Below are 25,407 nucleotides of genomic sequence, written 5' to 3' on the forward strand. Positions count from 1 at the left end.
CCAATAGGATTTTTCCTACCTTAATTCCGATTGGCTGATAGAATCCTATCAGCCAATAGGAATTCAAGGGACACCATCTTGGATGGCGTCATTTAAAGGAACCTTCATTCATCGGGAGTCGTCGGAAGAAGAGGATGCTCCACGTCGGCTGGCTTCAAGATGGACCCGCTTCACTCCAGATGGATGAAGATAGAAGATGCCGCCTGGATGAAGCCTTCTGCCCATCTGGAGGTCCTCTTCTGCCCGGATCGTATGAAGACTTCTGCCCCTCTGGAGGACCACTTGTGCCCAGCTGGGTGAAGACGGCTCAAGGTAGGGTGATCTTCAAGGGGTTAGTGTTAGGTTTTATTAAGGGGGGATTGGGTGGGTTTTAGAGTAGGGTTGGGTGTGTTGGTGGTGGGTTTTAATGTTGGGGGGGTATTGTATTTTTTTTTTTACAGGTAAAAGAGCTGATTACTTTGGGGCAATGCCCTGCAAAAAGCCCTTTTAAGGGCTATTTGTAATTTAGTATAGGGTAGGGAATTTTATTATTTTGGGGGGCTTTTTTATTTTATTAGGGGATTAGATTAGGTGTAATTCGTTTTAAAAAATTGTAATTATTTTTTTATTTTCTGTAATTTAGTGTTTGTTTTTTTTGTACTTTAGTTTATTTAATTTAATTGTATTTAATTGCAGTTAGTTTAGGTAATTAATTTAATGATAGTGTAGTGTTAGGTGTAATTGTAATTTAGGTTAGGATTTATTTTACAGGTATATTTGTGCTTATTTTAACTAGGAAGTTATTAAATAGTTAATAACTATTTAATAACTATTGTACCTAGTTAAAATAAATACAAAGTTGCCTGTAAAATAAAAATAAACCCTAAGATATATACAAATGTAACTATTAATTATATTGTAGCTAGCTTATGGTTTATTTTACAGGTAAGTATTTAGTTTTAAATAGGATTAATTTATTTAATTGTAGTAATTTTATTTCGTTTTATTTAAATTATATTTAAGTTAGGGGGTGTTAGACTTAGGTTTAGGGGTTAATAAATTTAATATAGTAGCGGCGACGTTGGGGGCGGCAGATTAGGGGTTAATAAATGTAGGTAGGTGTCTGCAATGTTAGGGACAGCAGATTAGGGGTTAATAAAATTAAACTAGTGTTTGCGAGGTGGGAGTGCGGCGGTTTAGGGGTTAATATATTTATTTAAGTGGCGGCGATGTCTGGTCAGCAGATTAGGGGGTTAAATATTTTATTTTAGTGTTTGCGATGTGGGGGGGCCTCGGTTTAGGGGTTAATAGGTAGTTTATGGGTGTTAGTGTACTTTTTAGCACTTTAGTTAAGAGTTTTATGTTACGGCGTTAGCCCATAAAACTCTTAACTACTGACTTTTAAATGCGTTAGGAGTCTTGAGAGGAGAGGCTGTACCTCTCACTTTTTCCAAGACTCGTAATACCGGTGTTAGGCAAATCCCATTAAAAAGATAGGATACGCAATTGACGTAAGGGGATTTGCTTGAGTCGCGGGAAAAAAGTGAGTGGTACACCTGTACCTGCCAGACTCGTAATACCAGCAGGCATTAAAAAGCAGCGTTGGGACCGCTCAACGCTGCTTTTTAAGGCTAACGCAAGACTAGGCGATTGTTAATATTAAGACCTTCATATTTTTATATGTTTTCCTTGACCAGATGCTATAATTTTCTCTACCTTGATAAATGTTTTTTAGCATAGTACTGCCTAAGCTAGAACACTTAAAGGGACATTAAACCCAATTTTTTTCTTTCATGATTCAGATAGAGAATACAATTTTAAACAACATTCCAATTTACTTCTATTATCTAATTTGCTTCATTCTTAAGATATCCTTTGTTTAAAAATAGCAATGCACATGGGTGAGCCAATCACACAAGGCATTTATGTGCATCCACCAATCAGCAGCTTCTGAGCCTATCTAGATATGCTTTTCAGCAAAGGATATCAAGAGAATTAAGCAAATTAGATAATAGAAGTAAATTAGAAAGTTGTTTAAAATTGCACGCTCTTTCTAAATCATGATAGAAAAAAATTGGGTTTAATGTCACTTTAAATATGTTTTAATTGTGATACTTACCCAACCAGTTACTTTGCCTCCCATTCTTTTAGATTACATGAATATACATTTTAACTCTATCCTCATCAAGTTGAGTAAACACTGTGCTTTTGCTTAATACCAAATATTTATTCCATTCAGTTGTATCTTTACATTTGTACACTGTTTTGGAATTGTTATTGTATAAAGACTGAAATACATTTAAATATGATGTTTGACATTGCACTTTCCTTTAGGGCTTCGACATGTTTCTGATCAGGAGAAGACACATAAGAACCCTAAATTGCGTGGCCAAGTTGGACCTATCCGATCATCAACAAATAATCCTGCAACAAGTCCCAGTTCACCTCAGTCTCCCCCAAAGAAGATCTACTCTCCCCTGTTAGAGTTAGAGGGAAAGAAATGGAGAGTGGTAAGTGCTTGTTTGGATTATCATTTTCTAATAGTTTGTATTAAAAGGCACCCATATTATATTATTGCTTGTTCAAAATATAAATAAGTTCCAAACAGGGACAGACTGGGACCAAAAATAGGCTCTGGCATTTTAAGGCAGAGCAGCCTACTCCCCTCCCCTTTTTGTTATTTAACAATACCTCAAAACTGACAAGTATAAGGTACTGGTTTGATTTACAAAAATATTAAAAGTTTGTAACACCCTTCTGTCACTGTATATTGTACTACATGATATGGTTGTAAGCTACAATAATGTTCTGTGCTATAATGAACATTTCTTTTGTGAAACCAGTATTATTTATAACCTATCCTGAACCAATATCATTGTCTATTGTGATACTTTAGAACAGGCTTCTTTACACGACAGGCCACTTACTGTTCACCCTCCACTTGTTCTATGTAATATTTGAATGTTGATTATCATAGTTTAGTCTATGATGGCAGTAATTTAAAACATCTTACATTTCATAGGTTACATTTAACATATGAAAATGTAACAATTAAAACATTTAATTCTATTTGAACTATTCCTTCTCCTCTTTCTCCACTTTTGAAAACTCCAGGTTATTTGCCTGGGATACATATTTCCCCCTTGGGACTAAATAATATACATAAAATGATACCCTGCTATTCCGTTCTGATAAATGGTACAGTTAAATGATTTACTGAGATTAAAGAATCTGGCTGCACTGTGCACTATGTTTGATAATTGGTACAAACATATGCAACTTTCCCACTATATAAAAACACATAAAGAAAATACTAAAATTTGCAGATATCTAACCTCCTTTGAAACACTGTGTCGGCTGGTATTTAACTCCAGCAAGGTTAGCTGTAATATTACCTTCAACGCGACCATCTGGGGAGGATGTGGGTTGGAGGACACCATTGCACACATTTGGTGGACCTGATACAGACATTTTGGATAAAGAAAGTAAAATAAATGGAGAAAATAATACATCTTTCATTACCATTAGACCCAGTAATATTCTTCTCAAATAAATACCCAAAATTAAATTGCAAGCTACAAATCACACTATTGAGTATTAATTGCGCTAAGCGACTGATCAATAAGGGGTATATCGAAGGGTTTGCGCTCATCAGGCTTACCGCTAGTATTACGAGTTGAAAGTAAACGTGATTATAACATCTATTAAAAATTCTAAAAAAAAAAAATTGCACACAAAAGTTATAAAAGGCTCAAACATATGAGATACATACATATACATTTCTAAAGATGTATATGTATGTATGTATATATATACAGTATATATGTGTGTGTGTGTGTGTACATATGTATTTATGTATTTATATGTGTATATATGTATTTACAGACATATATACACATACTGTATAAACACATAAATACATATGTACACACATATGGCATATATACTGTACATATATATATATATATATATATGCATTGGAGTCCGCTGGCTCGGAGTCACACTTGACTTAAATCTGTACTTCATTCCCCACATCCAACTGCTCTCTTCATCCTGCCGCAACCAGCTACGCAATATCTCCAAAATGTGTCAGTTTCTGAGTGACGAAACTACTAAACTGCTTATCCACTCCCTGGTAATTTCCCGACTTGACTACTGCAATAACTTGCTAACTGGCCTCCCTCTCTCCCGCCTCTCTCCTCTTCAATCCATCATAAATGCATCTGCCAGGCTAATCCACCTCTCTCGATGCTCCGTTTCTGCTGCACCTCTCTGTGAGTCCCTTCACTGGCTCCTCATTCACAGCAGAATTAAATTAAAAATTCTCACGCTTACCTACAAAGCCCTCACCAATGCTGCCCCACCCTACCTGTCCTCGCTCATCAGTAAATATACTCCAGCCCGCCCCCTAAGATCCAACAATGACCTGCTCCTTGCGTCCTTTACCATCACCTCCTCTCATGCTAGACTACAGGACTTTTCTTGTGCGGTTCCAACCCTCTGGAACGCACTTCCTCGAGCCATCAGACTCTCCCCTAACCTCTCCTCCTTTAAACGTTCCCTAAAGACCTTTTTGTTCAGGGAAGCCTATCACCGACTCATTAACAAATGAACTTCACTAACCCAACAGTTACCCTCATCTCCCCACTAATATCATTCCCACCTTTGCAGTCCCCACCTCCTGTTTCCCATCCTCCTACCCATCTAGATTGTAAGTCCCCACGGGAATAGGGCCCTCAATTCCCCCTATATCTGTTTGTAAAATTTTGACTTTTATTGTATTGTTTCTCCGTTGTACTTTTAACCTTGTACCCATGGGCAGCGCTGCGGAATCGGTTGGCGCTTTATAAATAAAGAAGAATAATAATAATAATAATTGGAGCCCTTTGCCGTTAAGTAGATGAAAACATGTAAAAGCATATTTATGCAATATTTGTTTTTAATTAAGTGTTATACTGTGTATTTACTGTAAATATTTCACATTCCAATAAATAAATATTCCTATGTATATATCTATACCTATATAATCATGTGTGTGTATATATACAGGGAGTGCAGAATTATTAGGCAAATTAGTATTTTGACCACATCATCCTCTTTATGCATGTTGTCTTACTCCAAGCTGTATAGGCTCGAAAGCCTACTACCAATTAAGCATATTAGGTGATGTGCATCTCTGTAATGAGAAGGGGTGTGGTCTAATGACATCAACACCCTATATCAGGTGTGCATAATTATTAGGCAACTTCCTTTCCTTTGGCAAAAATGGTCAAAAGAAGGACTTGACAGGCTCAGAAAAGTCAAAAATAGTGAGATATCTTGCAGAGGGATGCAGCACTCTTAAAATTGCAAAGCTTCTGAAGCGTGATCATCGAACAATCAAGCGTTTCATTCAAAATAGTCAACAGGGTCGCAAGAAGCGTGTGGAAAAACCAAGGCGCAAAATAACTGCCCATGAACTGAGAAAAGTCAAGCGTGCAGCTGCCAAGATGCCACTTGCCACCAGTTTGGCCATATTTCAGAGCTGCAACATCACTGGAGTGCCCAAAAGCACAAGGTGTGCAATACTCAGAGACATGGCCAAGGTAAGAAAGGCTGAAAGACGACCACCACTGAACAAGACACACAAGCTGAAACGTCAAGACTGGGCCAAGAAATATCTCAAGACTGATTTTTCTAAGGTTTTATGGACTGATGAAATGAGAGTGAGTCTTGATGGGCCAGATGGATGGGCCCGTGGCTGGATTGGTAAAGGGCAGAGAGCTCCAGTCCGACTCAGACGCCAGCAAAGTGGAGGTGGAGTACTGGTTTGGGCTGGTATCATCAAAGATGAGCTTGTGGGGCCTTTTCGGGTTGAGGATGGAGTCAAGCTCAACTCCCAGTCCTACTGCCAGTTTCTGGAAGACACCTTCTTCAAGCAGTGGTACAGGAAGAAGTCTGCATCCTTCAAGAAAAACATGATTTTCATGCAGGACAATGCTCCATCACACGCGTCCAAGTACTCCACAGCGTGGCTGGCAAGAAAGGGTATAAAAGAAGAAAATCTAATGACATGGCCTCCTTGTTCACCTGATCTGAACCCCATTGAGAACCTGTGGTCCATCATCAAATGTGAGATTTACAAGGAGGGAAAACAGTACACCTCTCTGAACAGTGTCTGGGAGGCTGTGGTTGCTGCTGCACGCAATGTTGATGGTGAACAGATCAAAACACTGACAGAATCCATGGATGGCAGGCTTTTGAGTGTCCTTGCAAAGAAAGGTGGCTATATTGGTCACTGATGTGTTTTTGTTTTGTTTTTGAATGTCAGAAATGTATATTTGTGAATGTTGAGATGTTATATTGGTTTCACTGGTAAAAATAAATAATTGAAATGGGTATATATTTGTTTTTTGTTAAGTTGCCTAATAATTATGCACAGTAATAGTCACCTGCACACACAGATATCCCCCTAAAATAGCTATAACTAAAAACAAACTAAAAACTACTTCCAAAACTATTCAGCTTTGTTATTAATGAGTTTTTTGGGTTCATTGAGAACATGGTTGTTGTTCAATAATAAAATTAATCCTCAAAAATACAACTTGCCTAATAATTCTGCACTCCCTGTATATATAAATATATATTTAAATATATATAGGTATAGATATATATTGTACCAAAATACCATCAGATATATGTAGAAATATGTATTTATGAATAAATAGAACATATTCTTGTATGTAAAGAACATTGGAATGTGAAATATTCATATTTTCATGTCAGGTTAGTGCAAACGAGAATAAGCGATCATTTTTTCGTGAGAGTGGGATGTGTTTTTTCTATGACTTTGACTTCTATGGAGGAATACTTTCAACTCATAGGGGCCAATTTATCAATGTCTGTCCGACATGTTACGCTGTAGCCATTTAACATTGCACAAGCAGTTCACCAGAACTGCTTGTGCAATGCTGTCCCCTGCAGATTTGCGGCCATTCGTCAGCTAGCAGGGGGTGTCAATCAGTCCGATCGTATAGGATCGGGCGGATTGCAGACCGCAGCCTCAGAGGCAGTGGACCAGTTATGGAACAGCGGTCTTAAGACCGCTGCTTCATAACTGGTGTTTCCGGTGAGCCTGTTTTAGGAGCTTGATAATTTGGCCCCATAATATGAGCACAAAAATCTTACTTCTAGCGCAATTAACACTCAAGCAAAAGCATAATTTGCGCTCCACTCATAATCTAATAAAAATATTCTTAACTGTAGTTCCCTGGTTGTCTCCTTTCTGGTAAAAAAAAATGAAAAGGTTAAAAATGCTGTGTAATCCTGTTTTTTGTTTTGATTTTAGGAATACCAAGAAGGCATAGACGGCCTGGTGATCTCTGAAACGGAGCTAAAGCAAGTGGCATACATTTTCAAGTGCAATAAGTCAACTTTACGAATCAAAGGAAAAATAAACTCAATCATCATCGGTGAGAAGCTCAGCTTAGTCTCTATACTCATCGACTTCTACTGTATTTTTGTCTCCTCTAACTTTCATTATTGTAGCATCTTTTTTTGACTCTAGTTGTATATATCTAATTTTGCCTCATACAACTTTTGTATCTATCGTGCTGTATTTCTTTTGTCATCTCCCTTTTCTCATTTTATACAATTCCCACCCTCCTCTTCCATCCCTTTTGCCTCCATGTACTAAGCAACGACTCGAGAAGTTGCCCGCACGCCTTCGCTACATACAGGCAGCGGACAAACAGGATCTGCTGCCTGTATGTATCATTACACGCTCAAATGAGTGTGTAAAGTCGGCCCCTTATCTTGCACGATCAATTGCATGAGAGAAGGGACTGTCAATCAAAGAGAGCGAGCAATCCCTCAGTGATTTCCTCTCGCCACCTCAGAGGTGGCATAGAGTGTAAGAAGTAGCGGTCTAAAGATGGCTGCTTTTTACATGGTGGGAAGCAAGCTTGCATATGCAAACCTCCGAAGCCCATCTGCTTCTTACTTCACTTTGTATTTCTCTCATACTTCAGGAAACTTTGGGGCATATGTAACAAGCTCCGTATGGAGCTTGATGCCCCGTGTTTCTGGCGAGCCTGCGAAACATCAGTTATGAAGCAGCGGTCACAAAGACCGCTGCTCCATAACCTGTCCGCCTGCTCTGAGCAGGCAGACAGACAGACATCGCCGGAAATCAACCCGATCGAGTACAATCGGGTTGATTGACACCCTCCTGCTGGCGGCTGATTGGCCGCGAGTCTACAGTGGGCGGCGTTACACAAGGAGCTCTTGTGAGCTGCTGGTGCAATGCTGAATACGGCGAGCGTATTGCTCGCCGTATTCAGCGAGGTCTGGCGGACCTGATCAGCACTGTCGGATCAGGTCCGCCAGCCTTTGATAAAAAGGGGCCTCTATGTTCAAAGTAGATTCATCAGTTCTTAAAAGGATTTTAATATTCAGATATCATGTACTTATTCAAAACAAAACTGAAAAAAATCAGTGCATCATTTAGATAAAATGATAATACAGTGAGGCCTCGGTTTACGAATTTAATTCGTTCTCCGGGTCGTTTCGTATTGCGAAAAATTCGTAAACCGAAACACGGTTTCCCATAGGAATGCATTGAAAATCAATTAATGCGTTCCGGAGGTCCGAAAAAATTCAAGTAAAGTGTCCAAAAAAGGCTCCAAAAGGCTCCAAAAGGCTTAACAACTTGCTGCAAATGGCTCCAATGTCTCCAAAAGGCTCCACAACTTGCTGCAAATGGCTCCAAAAGGCTTAACAACTTGCTGCAAATGGCTCAAAAGGCTCAACAACTTGCTGCAAAATGGCTCCAAAACCTCTCCAACACCTCTACACTGGTACCCAAACTTCATTAATTCAATCATACTTGAGTATGCAGGGGGCACAGGGGCCACTGGTTTCGTATTGCGAAAAATATTCGTAAACCGAGGGGGGCAAACCGGCATTTTGACCGGCATTTTGTTTCGTATTGCGAAAAAAATTCGTAAACCGAGTCAAATTTTCTTCAAATTTCGATTTCGTAAACCGAAATTTCGTATACCGAGTCGTGCGTAAACCGGGGCCTCACTGTAGTTTTAAAAGTTTAAATGTGCATTACGGAGCTCAATTTTGAATCTGCAAGGCTTTATCTGAAACATATTTTTAATGCTTTAATAAATCACTATAGCCTTCTATGGCCTAGATTACTATTACATTGCCTTTGTCATTTGTTCTACTTGTCAAAAATGTAAAGGGACACTGTAGTGTGTTCTTTCTATTTTACCTGATGGAATGTATTAAATTGTTTACAAATGGTTGCTTTACCATTTTGTTATTATTTGACATATCTGCTTTTGACGGTTAAATCTGCAACAGGAACTTAAAAATTCAGTACAGATTGATGGGTTATAGAAAATGCTGGCAAACAAGAAAGTCCTGAAGAAATAACACTCCAAGTGGGGGTGGGAGAGAAAGGTACTAAAATGTTAATTACCCATTGTTCTCTCTAAGGGCCCGATGATCAAAGATTATCCTGCTTAGAGAGAAATTGTAGTGCAGAGCAGTGTTCCCTCTAAGGCTAGTTTTGTGAGCAGCACAGCAGTGAAATAGTTCATAAGAGAACCACACCATGGAGTCTGCATTGTGTAGTGTTTGTTAATTGCTCTAATTAATTGTTTCCATGCTGGGCCCCTCACAAAACTGGTCTTAGAGGAAACAGTGGTGCAGAGTTCACATGGGCTGAACTCATTAAATGCTCAAAGAAAAAGGGCAGAACTCTCCAGTACTGCAAGATCTCTCCTATTTCTGTATATACAGGAGAGACAAGCCCAGTGCAATATAGCACTGCATGATATGAGAGTTTTGTTACACTTACACTCTGTGCATTGTATTTTCTATTACTTTACACTTCAGATTGGGTCCTTTCAGTATTATTACATTTAAGCTTTCCACTTTCTATTTTATATTTTAATGCATTTAGATTTCGATCCAGCAGGTATTTTAAAAATTCTGGTTACGTTTTGAAGTTTCTGTGTCACTTAAATAAATTAGGATCACACTTTGTATACTTTTGTGAATATTTTACAACTTATATTGCGCTTTGTATTTTCTCTATTGTAAAATAAGTGGGAGAAAGTGGGAGGGACAGTAGAGTTCCCTGAGCTGAACAGGCGAGTTCCAAGGGTATGTCTGAAGCTCCCCTACATGTCTTGTGAAATGCTGTAAACATTTTAAACAAGCTGCTCTCACTGATTTTGCTCATCAGCTGTATGCAGGTGACATTTCCTCAAAATTCACAATACACTTATTTAACTGACAGAAAAGTAATATATACTAAACTATAGGCAAAAGTAAGTTAAATTGTAGTGGAAAGATTTAATTTGATTTTTAATTGATGCAAACTGAGCCTTTATGTCAGCCCTCATTAAAAGTAGTTTATTTAGCAAAAACAGCTATTTCCTGAGTTCCACAAAACTTGTCAAAACCCCTAGGTAGGTAAGTAGTATGGAGTGTAAGAGAGTGGTTGTACCTTATTCTCCAACTCATATCTTTACCAAAGTATAGAAGGGTTAGCACTCATCTAATACAACATCTGAAAAACATTCCCTGGAAAAAATAAATGAAAATGGAATACAACAGATGTTACAGTACTTTACTCCAGCATATGTTACTGCAAGGTTCTACAAGCACTGGATGTTATGCTGAAGAGATGCACAAGTTATTCAGACCAGTACATTAGTTGTTGAATTATATCACTGATTTATTTTCAACACATAATTATTCCATGTTTGAGGGACAATATTCCCTTCAAATAAGTGGTACTGCCATAATCCCCCACTTATGCGAAAATGTTCATGAGATAAATGAAAACCAACCACATCTTTGGAGGCAATTCCCTTAAAAAACAAACAACATACGGCTAGATTACGAGTTTTGCGTTATGAGCAGTGCGCTGCTAACTTGCACGTTATTGTCACCGCTCACTTACCTATAACACTGGTATTACAGGTTTTTATAAACCCGGCATTAAAAGACAAGAAGTGAGCGTAGAGCGAACTTTGTGCTCCATACCGCACTCCAATACCAGCGCTGCTTAAGTCAGCGGTGAGCTGGTTGTATGTGCTCGTGCACGATTTCCCCATAGACATTAATGGGGAGAGCCGGCTGAAAAAAAAGCCTTACACCTGCAATAAAGGAGCATAAAGCTCAGTAACGCAGCCCCATTGATTTCTATGGGGAAACTAAATTTATGTTTACACCTAACACCCTAACATGAACCCCGAGTCTAAACACCCCTAATCTTACACTTATTAACCCCTAATCTGCCGCCCCCGACATCGCCGACACCTACATTATACTTATTAACCCATAATCTGCCGCTCCGGGCATCGCCGCCACTATAATAAACATATTAACCCCTAAACCGCCGCACTCCCGCATCACAAACATTAGTTAAAGGGATACTAAACCCATTTTTTTTCTTTACTGATTCAGATAGAGCATGAGATTTTAAGCACCTTTCTAATTTACTCCTATTATCAATTTTTCTTTGTTCTCATGCTATCTTGATTTGAAAAAGCAGTACTGTAAGCTTTAGAGCCAGACCATTTTTTGTTCAGCACATGGGTAGCACTTGCTGATTTGTGGCTAAATGTAGCAAACCAATCAGAAGCTCTACCAAGGTGCTGAACTAAAAAATGGGCCGGCTCCTAAACTTTTATTACTGCTTTTTCAAATCAAGATAACATGAGAACAAAGAAAAATTGATAATAGGTGTAAATTAGAAAGTTGCTTAAAATTGCATGCTCTATCTGAATCATGAAAGAAAAAATGTGGGGTTAGTATCCCTTTAAATATTATTAACCCCTAATCTGCCGCCCCTAACATCGCTGCCACCTACCTACATTTATTAACCCCTAATCTGCCGCCACCAATGTCGCCGCCACTATACTAAAGTTATTAACCATTAACCCAACCCTAACACCCACTAACTAAAATATAATTAAAATAAATCTAAATAAAACCTACTATTTTAACTAGGTAGAATAGTTATTAAATAGTTATTAACTTTTTACTAACTACCTAGCTAAAATAAATACAAATTTACCTGTAAAATAAAACCTAACCTGCCTTACACTAACACCTAACCTTACACTACAATTAAATAAATTACCTAAATTAAATACAATTAACTAAATTAAATACAAATACCTAAATTACAAACAAAACAAACACTAAATTACACAAAATAAAAAACAAATTACAAGATATTTAAACTAATTACACCTAATCTAATAGCCCTATCAAAATAAAAAAGCCCCCCCAAAATAAAAAAAAACACCTAGCCTAAACTAAACTACCAATAGCCCTTAAAAGGGCCTTTTGCGGGCCATTGCCCCAAAGAAATCAGCTCTTTTACCTGTAAAAAAAAAAAATACAAACAACCCCCCAACAGTAAAACCCACCACCCACAAAACCAACCCCCCAAATAAAACCCTAACTAAAAAAACCTAAGCTCCCCATTGCCCTGAAAAGGGCATTTGGATGGACATTGCCCTTAAAAGGGCATTTAGCTCTATTGCTGACCAAACCCTAATCTAAAACCAACCCAATAAACCCTTAAAAAAACCTAACACTAACCCCCGAAGATCCACTTACAGTTTTGAAGACCAGACATCCATCATGAACGAAGCCGGGAGAAGTCCTCAACAAAGCGGCAAGAAGTCCTCAATGAAGCTGGAAGAAGTCTTCATCCAAGCTCGGGGAAGTGGTCCTCCAGATGGGTAGAAGTCTTCATCCAGACGGCATCTTCTATGTTCATCCATCCTGCGCAGAGCGGGTCCATCTTCAAGACATCCGGCGTGGAGCATCCTCTTCTTACGACGACTCCCGATGAATGAAGGTTCCTTTAAGTGACGTCATACAAGATGGCGTCCCTTAGATTCCAATTGGCTGATAGAATTCTATCAGACAATCGGAATTAAGGTTGAAAAAATCCTATTGGCTGAAGTAATCAGCCAATAGGATTGAACTTGAATCCTATTGTCTGATCCAATCAGCCAATAGGATTGAGCTTGCATTCTATTGGCTGTTCCAATAAGCCAATAGAATGCAAGCTCAATCCTATTGGCTGATTGGATAGGCAATAGGATTTTTTCAACCTTAATTCCGATTGGCTGATAGAATTCTATCAGCCAATCGGAATCTAAGGGACGCCATCTTGGATGACGTCACTTAAAGGAACCTTCATTCGTCGGGAGTCGTCGTAAAAAGAGGATGCTCCGCGTGGGATATCTTGAAGATGGACCTGCTCTGCGCCGGATGGATGAAGATAGAAGATGCCGTCTGGATGAAGACTTCTGCCCGTCTGGAGGACCACTTCTCCCGGATTGGATGAAGACTTCTCCCGGCTTCGTTGAGGACTTCTTGCTGCTTCATTGAGGACTTCTCCCGACTACGTTGACAACGGATGTCCGATCTTCAAAACTGTAAGTGGATCTTCGGGGGTTAGTGTTTGGTTTTTTTTAAGGGTTTATTGGGTGGGTTTTAGTTTTAGATTAGGGTTTAGGCAGCAATAGAGCTAAATGCCCTTTTAAGGGCAATGCCCATCCAAATGCCTTTTTCAGAGCAATGGGGAGCTTAGGTTTTGTTAGTTAGGATTTTATTTGGGGGGTTGGTTGTGTGGGTGGTGGGGTTTTTTACAGGTAAAAGAGCTGATTTCTTTGGGGCAATGCCCCGCAAAAGGCCCTTTTAAGGGCTATTGGGAGTTTAGTTTAGGCTAGGGTTTTTTTTTATTTTGGGGGGGCTTTTTTATTTTGATAGGGCTATTAGATTAGGTGTAATTAGTTTAAATATCTTGTCATTTGTTTTTTATTTTGTGTAATTTAGTGTTTGGTTTTTGTAATTTAGGTATTTGTATTTAATTTTGTTCATTGTATTTAATTTAGGTAATTTATTAAATTGTAGTGTAAGGTTAGGTGTTAGTGTAAGGCAGGTTAGGTTTTATTTTACAGTTAAATTTGTATTTATTTTAGCTAGGCAGTTAGTAAATAGTTAATAACTTTTTAGTAACTATTCTACCTAGTTAAAATAAATACAAACTTGCCTGTAAAATAAAAATAAACCATAAGCTAGCTACAATGTAACTATTAGTTATATTGTAGCTAGCTTAGGGTTTATTTTACAGGTAAGTATTTCGTTTTAAATAGGTATTATTTAGTTATTAATAGTAGGTTTTATTTAGATTTATTTAAAGTTAGTGGGTGTTAGGGTTAGACTTAGGTTTAGGGGTAAATAAATTTAGTATAGTGGCGGCGACGTTGGTGGCGGCAGATTAGGGGTTAATAAATGTAGGTAGGTGGCAGCGATGTTACGGACGGCAGATTAGGGGTTAATAATATTTAACTAGTGTTTGCGATGCGGGAGTACGGTGGTTTAGGGGTTAATATGTTTATTATAGTGGCAGCGATGTCCGGAGCGGCAGATTAGGGGTTAATAATTTTATTTTAGTGTTTGCGATGCGGGAGGGCCTCGGTTTAGGGGTTAATAGGTAGTTTATGGGTGTTAGTGTACATTTTAGCACTTTAGTTATGAGTTTTATGTTACAGCTTTGTAGTGTAAAACTCATAACTACTGACTTTAGAATGCGTTACGAATCTTGACGGTATATGGTGTACCGCTCACTTTTTGGCCTCCCAGGAAAAGCTTGTAATATCGGCGCTATGAAAATCCCATTGAAAAAAGACTTTACGCAATTTGCGTAAGTTGATTTGTGTTATGGCCAAAAAAGTGTGCAGTGCCCCTAAACCTGCAAGACTCGTAATACCAGCAGTAGTAAAAAAGCAGCATTATAACCTTATAACGCTGCTTTTTTACCATACCGCAAAACTCGTAATCTAGCCGATAGTATTTTATGGGCATTTTATAGATGATCTCAAAAAATATAGCAGGATACAGAAAAGAGCTTTATTTAGTTATTTATATTTATTGAATATTTAAAAGATAATCACCTTAACTGTTTACTAATAAAGAGGATGATAAAATTATTGAGTACTTTGATTTACATTTAGCAACAAGAATGCCATCTGCACTTCCATGTTTAGCAAAAAAAAGATTGAGGTAGCAAATAGAGAATCTTTTAGTAAAGAGTTATAAAAAAAAGTTTGAGTAATCTCTCTTTATATCTCAGATAATCTTGAGATGAGATCTGAAATATAGTTAAGAGATATCTACCAGTGGTACACAGTGACCCTTAGATGAGAGGGACTGGGATTCAGGGTATGAAATGGTCACAAAACTTTAATTAAAAAAAAAACTGAACTGCATCTCATATGGCTGAGTAATATGACATTTTTTTATTTTATTTTGTGTACAGGATATGTAGTTGCTAAATAGGATTTGTCATTTTATATATTTGTAGTTCACCATTCATAGTTCTCCTTTATTGATTATTTTGCAGCCAGCAATGGCTTCTTTTTGGGGGGTCGACAACATAAGTGGTTGAATAGCAGCAAGCCCTGTATTTAGCAAATGTTTTCCCATAAATACTGCTGAATAATGTTGCCAATATTATAAAACTATTACATTTTGTTTGCAGCTGTTTATGCATCCTTTACTATCTAGAGAGTGTCAGACTAATTACTTTTAACACCAATACATAGAGGTCCAGATTATTAGTGGAATACTAACAGTTAAGTGCGAGTGATAAGGGGTTTATCGTGGGTGTTTGCGTTCGTTGGGTTTTCCGCTTGTATTACAAGTTGAAAGTAAATGCGATCACTTTAGCGCAATTGCGATTTATGCTAGATTGATTACCGCATCCTCAGAGCTCTGGTTAACTGTTTTGCAAAACAAAAAAGTGTCACAGGACGTATCAAATATACATTACAAAGTACACTTACCCTCTAATAACACCATCTAATAAAAATTCTATAAAAAAAATAATTGCACACAAAAGTTATAAGGTCTCAAAGATATGAGGTCTCAGGTGTTAGAAAAAAAAAAGGCAGGCAAAGGGCTTTAACGTAGACATACATACATATACATATCTAAAGATGTATATGTATGTATATAATAATAATCAGCAAGATTACAAGTTTTGCAATACGACTATACCGCTGAAAAATTGGCCATTACGCGCGGAATATGCAGGTCTCCCGTATTACAAGTCGCGGCGGTACAGCTATACTGCTAGCATTTTAGCCTTTACACAACTCTCCATTCCGCACTCAAAAAATGGCTTTTGAGTGCGGGATTTTCATTGCGCCTGTATTACAGGTTGTGCAGTCCGGCTATAATGCTAGTGTTATAGGTTATACCGCTGCGATCCATTCTGCTATCTGAGACCAGTAGTTATGGATTTTGTGAAACAAAAATGTTTCACAAAACTCATAACAAAAATGTTATACAAAGTACACTAACACCCATAAACTACCCTATTAACCCCTACACCGCCATCCCCCCGCATTGCAAATACTATATTAAACCTATTAACCCCTAATCCGCTGCCCACCCACCCACCCACATCGCCAACACTTAAATAAAGTATTAACCCCTAAACCGCCACCCACCTGCATCGCAAATACTATAATAAAACTATTAACCCCTAAACCGCCACCCACCCACATCACTACTACTATAATAAACCTATTAACCCCTAAACTGCCAACCCCTCAAATTGCTACTACTATAATAAACCTATTAACCCCTAAACCACCGGCCCCCCACATCGCTACTACTATAATAAACCTATTAACCTCTAAACCGACTGCCCCCCAAATCACTAATACTAAATTAAAACTATTACCCCTAACCTGCTGGCCCCCCACATCGCAACACACTAAATTAAACTATTAACCACTAAACCTAAAAAAAACCTAACTTTTAATTAAACTTACAATATAACTACCTTCAAATAAATAAAAACTTACCTGTGAAATAAAAAAAAAAAAGATTAAACTATAAATTAACATAACATTACTATTTAAAAAAAAAAAAAAATTACAATATTAAAAAATCCTAACACTACGAACAATTAAAAAATCCTAACATTACAAAAAAAACAAACACTAAATTTATGAAAAATAAAATACACTAAGATTACAAAAAATAATAAACGAAATTATCCAAAATAATAAAATTAAACCTAATCTAATACCCCTCTAAAAACAAAAAAGCCACCCCAAAATAAAAACACCCCTAAGCTAACAATAAAAGGGCTTTTTGTAGGGCAATGCCCTGAAGCAATCAGCTCTTTTACCTAAAAATTTGCAAAGTCCCCCCTTACAGTAACCCCCCCCCACCCAACCAATCCCCCAAAATAAAAAACCTAAGTCTAACTACCTAAGCTACCCATTGGCAAATCAGCTCTTTTGCGCCCATAAAAAAAAGTCCTAATCTAAAAAAAAAACTAACACTGACCCCAGAAAATATACTCACCGTTCCTGAAGTCCGGAAGTCCAGGCGGAGCAAAGTCTTCATCCAATCGGCGAAGATCTTCTTCCAGGGCAGCACCATCTTCTATCTTCTTCCCGGAGGTGTGGCGCGGTCTTCGGCGATGCACGGATCCGGAACGCTGATCGTCATCTGGAACGCTGGTCCTCTTCAGTGACATGGATCGTCTTCATGCGATCGTCCGCCGCACACTCAAGCTTAAATGCAAGGGACCACTTTTATATCGGGGTACCATTGCATTCCTATTGGCTGAAATATTCAAATCAGCCAATAGGATGAGAGCTGCTAAAAAATCCTATTGGCTGATTTGAACAGCCAATAGGATTTAAGCAGCTTTCCACTTTAACTTCCTTCATATATTTGAAGGTTTCTATCATTTCCCTTCTCTCCTCTACTCTAAACTATACATATAATAGTGTTTCTTTGCATGATTTATATTTTAGACCATGTGCCATTATAGTTGCCCTCCATTGGACAGTTTCTAGTTTATTTATATACTTCTGGAGATGTGGTCTCCAGAACGGTACACAATATTCTAGATAAGGCCTTACTAGCGATCTGTAAAGTGGCATAAGAACCCTGCTATTTCTTCTACTAATACCTCACCCAAAGCAAAAAGTATTTGACTAGCCTTGCTGGATGCACTGCTGCATTGTCTACCAAATTTTTATTTATCTGAAATAATAATTCCTAAGTCCGGTTCATCTTTAGTTACAGTAAGTAATGTACCATTGAGACTATAATTGGCCTTTGGGTTTTTGGATCCTATATGCATAATTTTGCTCTGGGTAATATTAAACTTTAGATTCAATTTATTTGCCAGTCCTCCAGTTTTTTTAATATCACAGCTCATTTGATCCACTCCTCCTGGAACTTCAACTCTGTTACAAATGCATGTATCATCAGCAAATAAAAACACCTTCTCCTGGAGCCCACTTCCAATATCACTAATGAACATGTTAATGAAAACAGGCCCAAGAATTGACACTTATGGAACACCACTAGTAACTGACCCGTCATTTGAATATACTCCATTAAAGGGATAGTAAACACAATTGTTTTCTTTCGTGATTCAGATAGAGCATGCAATTTTAGTCAACTTTCTAAATTACTCCTATTATCAATTTTTATTTGTACTCTTGGTATCTTTATTTGAAAAGCAGGAATGTTAAGCTTAGGAGACGGCCCAATTTTGGTTCAGCACCAGGGTAGCTGTTGCTGATTGGTGGGTAAATGTAGCCACCAATCAGCAAGCGCTACCCATTGTGCTGAACAATAAATGGGACGGCTCTTAAGCTTACATTCATGCTTTTCAAATAAAGTTACTAAGAGAACAAAGAAAAAAATAGAATAGTAGTAAATAGAAAGTTGCTTAAAATTGCATAATCTATCTGAATCATGAAAGAAAAAAATTGGGTTTACTATCCCCTTAATTGAAACCCTCTCCTTCTATCCTTAAGCCAGCATTCTACTCACTTAACAATCTTAGGCCTAGATTTGGAGTTTGGCGTTAGCCGTGAAAACCAGCGTTAGAGGCTCCTAACGCTGGTTTTAGGCTACCGCCGGTATTTGGAGTCAGTGATTAAAGGGTCTAACGCTCACTTTTCAGCCGCGACTTTTCCATACCGCAGATCCCCTTACGTCAATTGCGTATCCTATCTTTTCAATGGGATCTTTCTAACGCTGGTATTTAGAGTCGTTTCTGAAGTGAGCGTTAGAGCTCTAACGACAAAACTCCAGCCGCCGGAAAATAGCAGGAGTTAAGAGCTTTCTGGGCTAACGCCGGTTCATAAAGCTCTTAACTACTGTGCTCTAAAGTACACTAACACCCATAAACTACCTATGTACCCCTAAACCGAGGTCCCCCCACATCGCCGCCACTCGATTTAAATTTTTTAACCCCTAATCTGCCGACCGCCACCTACGTTATACTTATGTACCCCTAATCTGCTGCCCCTAACCCCGCCGACCCCTGTATTACATTTATTAACCCCTAACCTGCCCCCCACAACGTCGCCGCCAGCTACTTACAATAATTAACCCCTAATCTCCCGACCGCAAAGCGCCGCCACCTACGTTATCCTTATGTACCCCTAATCTGCTGCCCCTAACACCGCCGACCCCTATATTATATTTATTAACCCCTAATCTGCCCCCCTCAACGTCGCCGACACCTGCCTACACTTATTAACCCCTAATCTGCCGAGCGGACCTAAGCGCTACTATAATAAAGTTATTAACCCCTAATCCGCCTCACTAACCCTATAATAAATAGTATTAACCCCTAATCTGCCCTCCCTAACATCGTCGACACCTAACTTCAATTATTAACCCCTAATCTGACGACCGGAGCTCACCGCTACTATAATAAATGGATTAACCCCTAAAGCTAAGTCTAACCCTAACACTAACACCCCCCTAAATTAAATATAATTTAAATCTAACGAAATAAATTAACTCTTATTAAATAAATTAATCCTATTTAAAGCTAAATATTTACCTGTAAAATACATCCTAATATAGCTACAATATAAATTATAATTATATTATAGCTATTTTAGGATTTATATTTATTTTACAGGCAACTTGGTAATTATTTTAACCAGGTACAATAGCTATTTAATAGTTACCTAGTTAAAATAATAACAAATTTACCTGTAAAATAAATCCTAACCTAAGATATAATTAAACCTAACACTACCCTATCAATAAATTAATTAAATAAACTACCTACAATTACCTACAATTAACCTAACACTACACTATCAATAAATTAATTAAACACAATTCCTACAAATAACTACAATGAAATAAACTAGCTAAAGTACAAAAAATAAAAAAGAACTAAGTTACAAAAAATAAAAAAATATTTACAAACATAAGAAAAATATTACAACAATTTTAAAATAATTACACCTACTCTAAGCCCCCTAATAAAATAACAAAGCCCCCCAAAATAAAAAATTCCCTACCCTATTCTAAATTAAAAAAGGTAAAAGCTCTTTTACCTTACCAGCCCTGAACAGGGCCCTTTGCGGGGCATGCCCCAAGAATTTCAGCTCTTTTGCCTGTAAAAAAAAACATACAATACCCCCCCCCAACATTACAACCCACCACCCACATACCCCTAATCTAACCCAAACCCCCCTTAAATAAACCTAACACTAAGCCCCTGAAGATCTTCCTACCTTGTCTTCACCATCCAGGTTCACCGATCCGTCCTGAAGAGCTCCTCCGATGTCCTGATCCAAGCCCAAGCGGGGGGCTGAAGAGGTCCATGATCCGGTCAAAGTCTTCATCCAAGCGGGGCAGAAGAGGATCTTCCATCCGATTGAAGTCTTCATCCAGGCGGCATCTTCTATGGTCTTCTATCCGGAGCGAAGCGGCAGGATCCTGAAGACCTCCAGCGCGGAACATCCATCCGGCCCGACGACTGAACGACGAATGACTGTTCCTTTAAGGGACGTCATCCAAGATGGCGTCCCTCGAATTCCGATTGGCTGATAGGATTCTATCAGCCAATCGGAATTAAGGTAGGAATTTTCTGATTGGCTGATGCTGTTCATTCGTCGTTCAGTCGTCGGGCCGGATGGATGTTCCGCGCTGGAGGTCTTCAGGATACTGCCGCTTCGCTCCGGATAGAAGACCATAGAAGATGCCGCCTGGATGAAGACTTCAATCGGATGGAAGATCCTCTTCTGCCCCGCTTGGATGAAGACTTTGACCGGATCATGGACCTCTTCAGCCCCCCGCTTGGGCTTGGATCAGGACATCGGAGGAGCTCTTCAGGACGGATCGGTGAACCTGGATGGTGAAGACAAGGTAGGAAGATCTTCAGGGGCTTAGTGTTAGGTTTATTTAAGGGGGGTTTGGGTTAGATTAGGGGTATGTGGGTGGTGGGTTGTAATGTTGGGGGGGGGGTATTGTATGGTTTTTTTTACAGGCAAAAGAGCTGAAATTCTTGGGGCATGCCCCGCAAAGGGCCCTGTTCAGGGCTGGTAAGGTAAAAGAGCTTTTACCTTTTTTAATTTAGAATAGGGTAGGGAATTTTTTTTTTGGGGGGGGCTTTGTTATTTTATTAGGGGGCTTAGAGTAGGTGTAATTATTTTAAAATTGTTGTAATATTTTTCTTATGTTTGTAAATATTTTTTTATTTTTTGTAACTTAGTTCTTTTTTATTTTTTGTACTTTAGCTAGTTTATTTCATTGTAGTTATTTGTAGGAATTGTGTTTAATTAATTTATTGATAGTGTAGTGTTAGGTTAATTGCAGGTAATTGTAGGTAGTTTATTTAATTAATTTATTGATAGGGTAGTGTTAGGTTTAATTATATCTTAGGTTAGGATTTATTTTACAGGTAAATTTGTTATTATTTTAACTAAGTAACTATTAAATAGCTATTGTACCTGGTTAAAATAATTACCAAGTTGCCTGTAAAATAAATATTAATCCTAAAATAGCTACAATATAATTATAATTTATATTGTAGCTCTATTAGGATGTATTTTACAGGTAAGTATTTAGCTTTAAATAGGAATAATTTATTTAATAAGAGTTAATTTATTTCGTTAGATTTAAATTATATTTAATTTAGGGGGGTGTTAGTGTTAGGGTTAGACTTAGCTTTAGGGGTTAATCCATTTATTATAGTAGCGGTGAGCTCCGGTCGTCAGATTAGGGGTTAATAATTGAAGTTAGGTGTCGACGATGTTAGGGAGGGCAGATTAGGGGTTAATACTATTTATTATAGGGTTAGTGAGGCGGATTAGGGGTTAATAACTTTATTATAGTAGCGCTCAGGTCCGCTCGGCAGATTAGGGGTTAATAAGTGTAGGCAGGTGTCGGCGACGTTGTGGGGGGCAGATTAGGGGTTAATAAATATAATATAGGGGTCGGCGATGTTAGGGCAGCAGATTAGGGGTACATAGGGATAACGTAGGTTGCGGCGGTTTACGGAGCGTCAGATTAGGGGTTAAAAAAAATATGCAGGGGTCAGCGATAGCGGGAGCGGCAGATTAGGGGTTAATAAGTGTAAGGCTAGGGGTGTTTAGACTCGGGGTACATGTTAGAGTGTTAGGTGCAGACGTAGGAAGTGTTTCCCCATAGGAAACAATGGGGCTGCGTTAGGAGCTGAACGCTGCTTTTTTGCAGGTGTTAGGTTTTTTTTCAGCTCAAACAGCCCCATTGTTTCCTATGGGGATATTGTGCACGAGCACGTTTTTGAGGCTGGCCGCGTCCGTAAGCAACTCTGGTATCGAGAGTTGCATTTGCGGTAAAAATGCTCTACGCTCCTTTTTTGGAGTCTAACGCAGCATTTGTTTGAACTCTCGATACCAGAGTTAAATTTATGGTGCGGCCAGAAAAAAGCCCGCGGAGCGTTAACAGCCCATCTACCGCCAAACTCCAAATCTAGGCCTTAGGAAGCAAGTAACAAGTCATTTGTATTAAAAGAACATGAAGAAGAGAAACGTCATGATGTTTGATGGCAATATAACTTCAAGTATTTTATGTCCTTTGCATTTTAGACAACTGCACAAAGCTTGGCCTTGTTTTTGATGATGTTGTGGGCATCGTAGAAGTAATTAATTCAAAGGATGTTCAGTTACAGGTAAACATTTAACCAAATAGTTATCCATGAAGTAAATTCAATTTGTTTCATGAATTATTTTTGTGTTTCTAGTAAATTATAACATACAATAAAAAAGAATACAATAAAAAAGAACTGGGAGAATTGAATGTACAATTTTACTTTATTGGATCAACCAGTTATGCTTCAAGAGAAAATTATTTTGAACCGTAGATGGAGGTTTTGTGTTCTACTGGCCTATGTGTTTTATTGAATTGAGAGTGAATATAAAAGTATGCATGGCAATGACTTACACAGACTTCCAGCTATGAAAAGGTTCAGTCACTCTATATAAATATGTTTGATCTGATCAGTAAAAAACACACTGCACAAATATTGTTCTGTGACATTCTTATCTCCTATCCTTTACCTCTCACTTGTCCCATGTACTTCTTTTAGCAAGTAGATCACTCTACATAAAGGTTTACTGCAAATGGTAACTCATGGGCAGGGCTTCTACCCTGTAATGTTCAAGCAACTTTATTTTTGTCGGCAATCATGCACATAATGTCACAGCACTGCATATGTTGGTGGATTTTAAATAAATGATAATAATTATATGTTTATAAAGCACTCAGCCCAAATATAATCTATAGTAATTAATATACAAAACTTTATTTATTTTATTGTAAACGTACAAAACAAATACTGAAAAAAATGAGGATCCCCATTTCATATTACTGTTTCTTTTAACTCAGAATAGTCGTATAATAGTTTAAATCAATTTATAAACAATTCAAAAAATTTCAGTTCATTCACATAACGCCTAATTTATTTTAAGTAATATAATGTCCAAAATAAACAAAATAAATTATCTTATTTGTTGTAATATAATGTAGCTTTGTAATAAATTAAAATAGGAAAGAGTACAGTAAACATGTGCCCAAATTGGTACTAAAGTTACTCTTAGAAGTGCTTTTCTGTAAGAGCTGTTCTATATATTACAATGCTGCATATGCAATGCAGTTTAAAATAGTGGTTAAAGACTCTTTAATTATTATAAATGTTGGATCGTTTTGTATCATTAGTTTATGATGAGTGATGAATCTGGTAGAGAATTAATGGGAAACGAAAGATTAAGACTTGATAAAGGAGTGAGCATAAACATTTTAGTACAGATTGGAAATAAATCCAGTAACAAAACACTTCAATTACATCTACAGTGTGTGAAATGTTCTCTTAATTATGTTAAGTTCTGCTTTATAAATTGTCCGTAAAATCTGCTGCATTGTTTCTTAGGTTCTAGGTAAAGTGCCAACTATTTCAATCAACAAGACAGATGGCTGTCACGTATACCTAAGTAAGGATTCAATAGACTGCGAGATTGTGAGTGCCAAGTCTTCTGAAATGAATATCCTTGTCCCAAAGGATGGCGATTACGTAAGATAAAAACCTTGTAATATTTCTTAAAGCAAATGTTTTTTTATATATACAATTTTTAAATAAAGGGCTATATTATATAGGACTACACTGTATACCTTAAGGGGATATTTAGCATGTCTTGCTTTTATATAAAAATAGTGCTTTGTTCCTAGACAGACAAAAAAGCAAAATCTGTAACCTAGGAGTTCAGCAAATTGCCTAAATCAGCTATATGATTTGCAGCATTTCCGAGTAACAGAAATTGCTTTTTGTCCTTTCTAGGGAGCATGGGAGAAAGAACATTTTTTTACACAGAAACAAGAGGTGGCTAGTGGTTCTTTCAACTATGTTCACCTGATTTTGAAAAGGATATTACTTTTTTTACTATACATTTCAGGAAAATATTAGGCCTTAATCTTCAGCCCAGCAGTGCCAAATAAATTAGTATTGTCCCCTTCCCTGACTGAAATAAAATTATATAAAATAAGATAATATAAGATATTCCAAAGGTAAAATATATTCATCACATGGGACAAAGAACATTTTTTTACACAGAAACAAGAGGGGGCTAGTGGTTCTTTCAATTGTGTTCACCTGATTTTGAAAAGGATATTACTTTTTTTACTATACATTTCAGGAAAATATTAGGCCTTAATCTTCAGCCCAGCAGTGCCAAATAAATTAGTATTGTCCCCTTCCCTGACTGAAATAAAATTATATAAAATAAGATAATATAAGATATTCCAAAGGGAAAATATATTCATCACAAAATAACATTTTCACCTAATTGGTCTTTTACTGCAATTTGTATTGTACTGCAGTGGTACTTGCGAATCTGCAGGGGGCGGCATTGCACCAGCAGCTCACAAGAGCTGCTGGTGCAATGCTGAATACGGAGAGCGTATTGATCTCCTCATTCAGCGAGGTCTGGCTGCACTGTCTGATCAGGTCCGCCAGACCTTTGATAAATATCCCCCATGAAGTATAAAATACTTCATGCTAAAAGTTCC

At 37.8% G+C, this 25,407-nt stretch overlaps 1 protein-coding gene across 2 annotated transcripts in view; it reads left to right on the forward strand.

The window, feature by feature from the left end:
- Positions 1 to 25,407, forward strand: part of CAP2 (cyclase associated actin cytoskeleton regulatory protein 2) — a 375,422-nt gene that overhangs the window by 345,217 nt on the left and 4,798 nt on the right. For both annotated transcript variants that reach the window (XM_053714772.1, XM_053714773.1), the window contains 4 exons: positions 2,314 to 2,489; positions 7,307 to 7,430; positions 22,935 to 23,017; positions 24,275 to 24,415. In XM_053714772.1, the coding sequence (XP_053570747.1) occupies positions 2,314 to 2,489; positions 7,307 to 7,430; positions 22,935 to 23,017; positions 24,275 to 24,415 (524 nt within the window). The remainder of the gene's footprint in view (positions 1 to 2,313; positions 2,490 to 7,306; positions 7,431 to 22,934; positions 23,018 to 24,274; positions 24,416 to 25,407) is intronic.

This window comes from Bombina bombina, chromosome 5 (assembly GCF_027579735.1).
Source record: "Bombina bombina isolate aBomBom1 chromosome 5, aBomBom1.pri, whole genome shotgun sequence".
Lineage (NCBI taxonomy): Eukaryota > Metazoa > Chordata > Amphibia > Anura > Bombinatoridae > Bombina > Bombina bombina.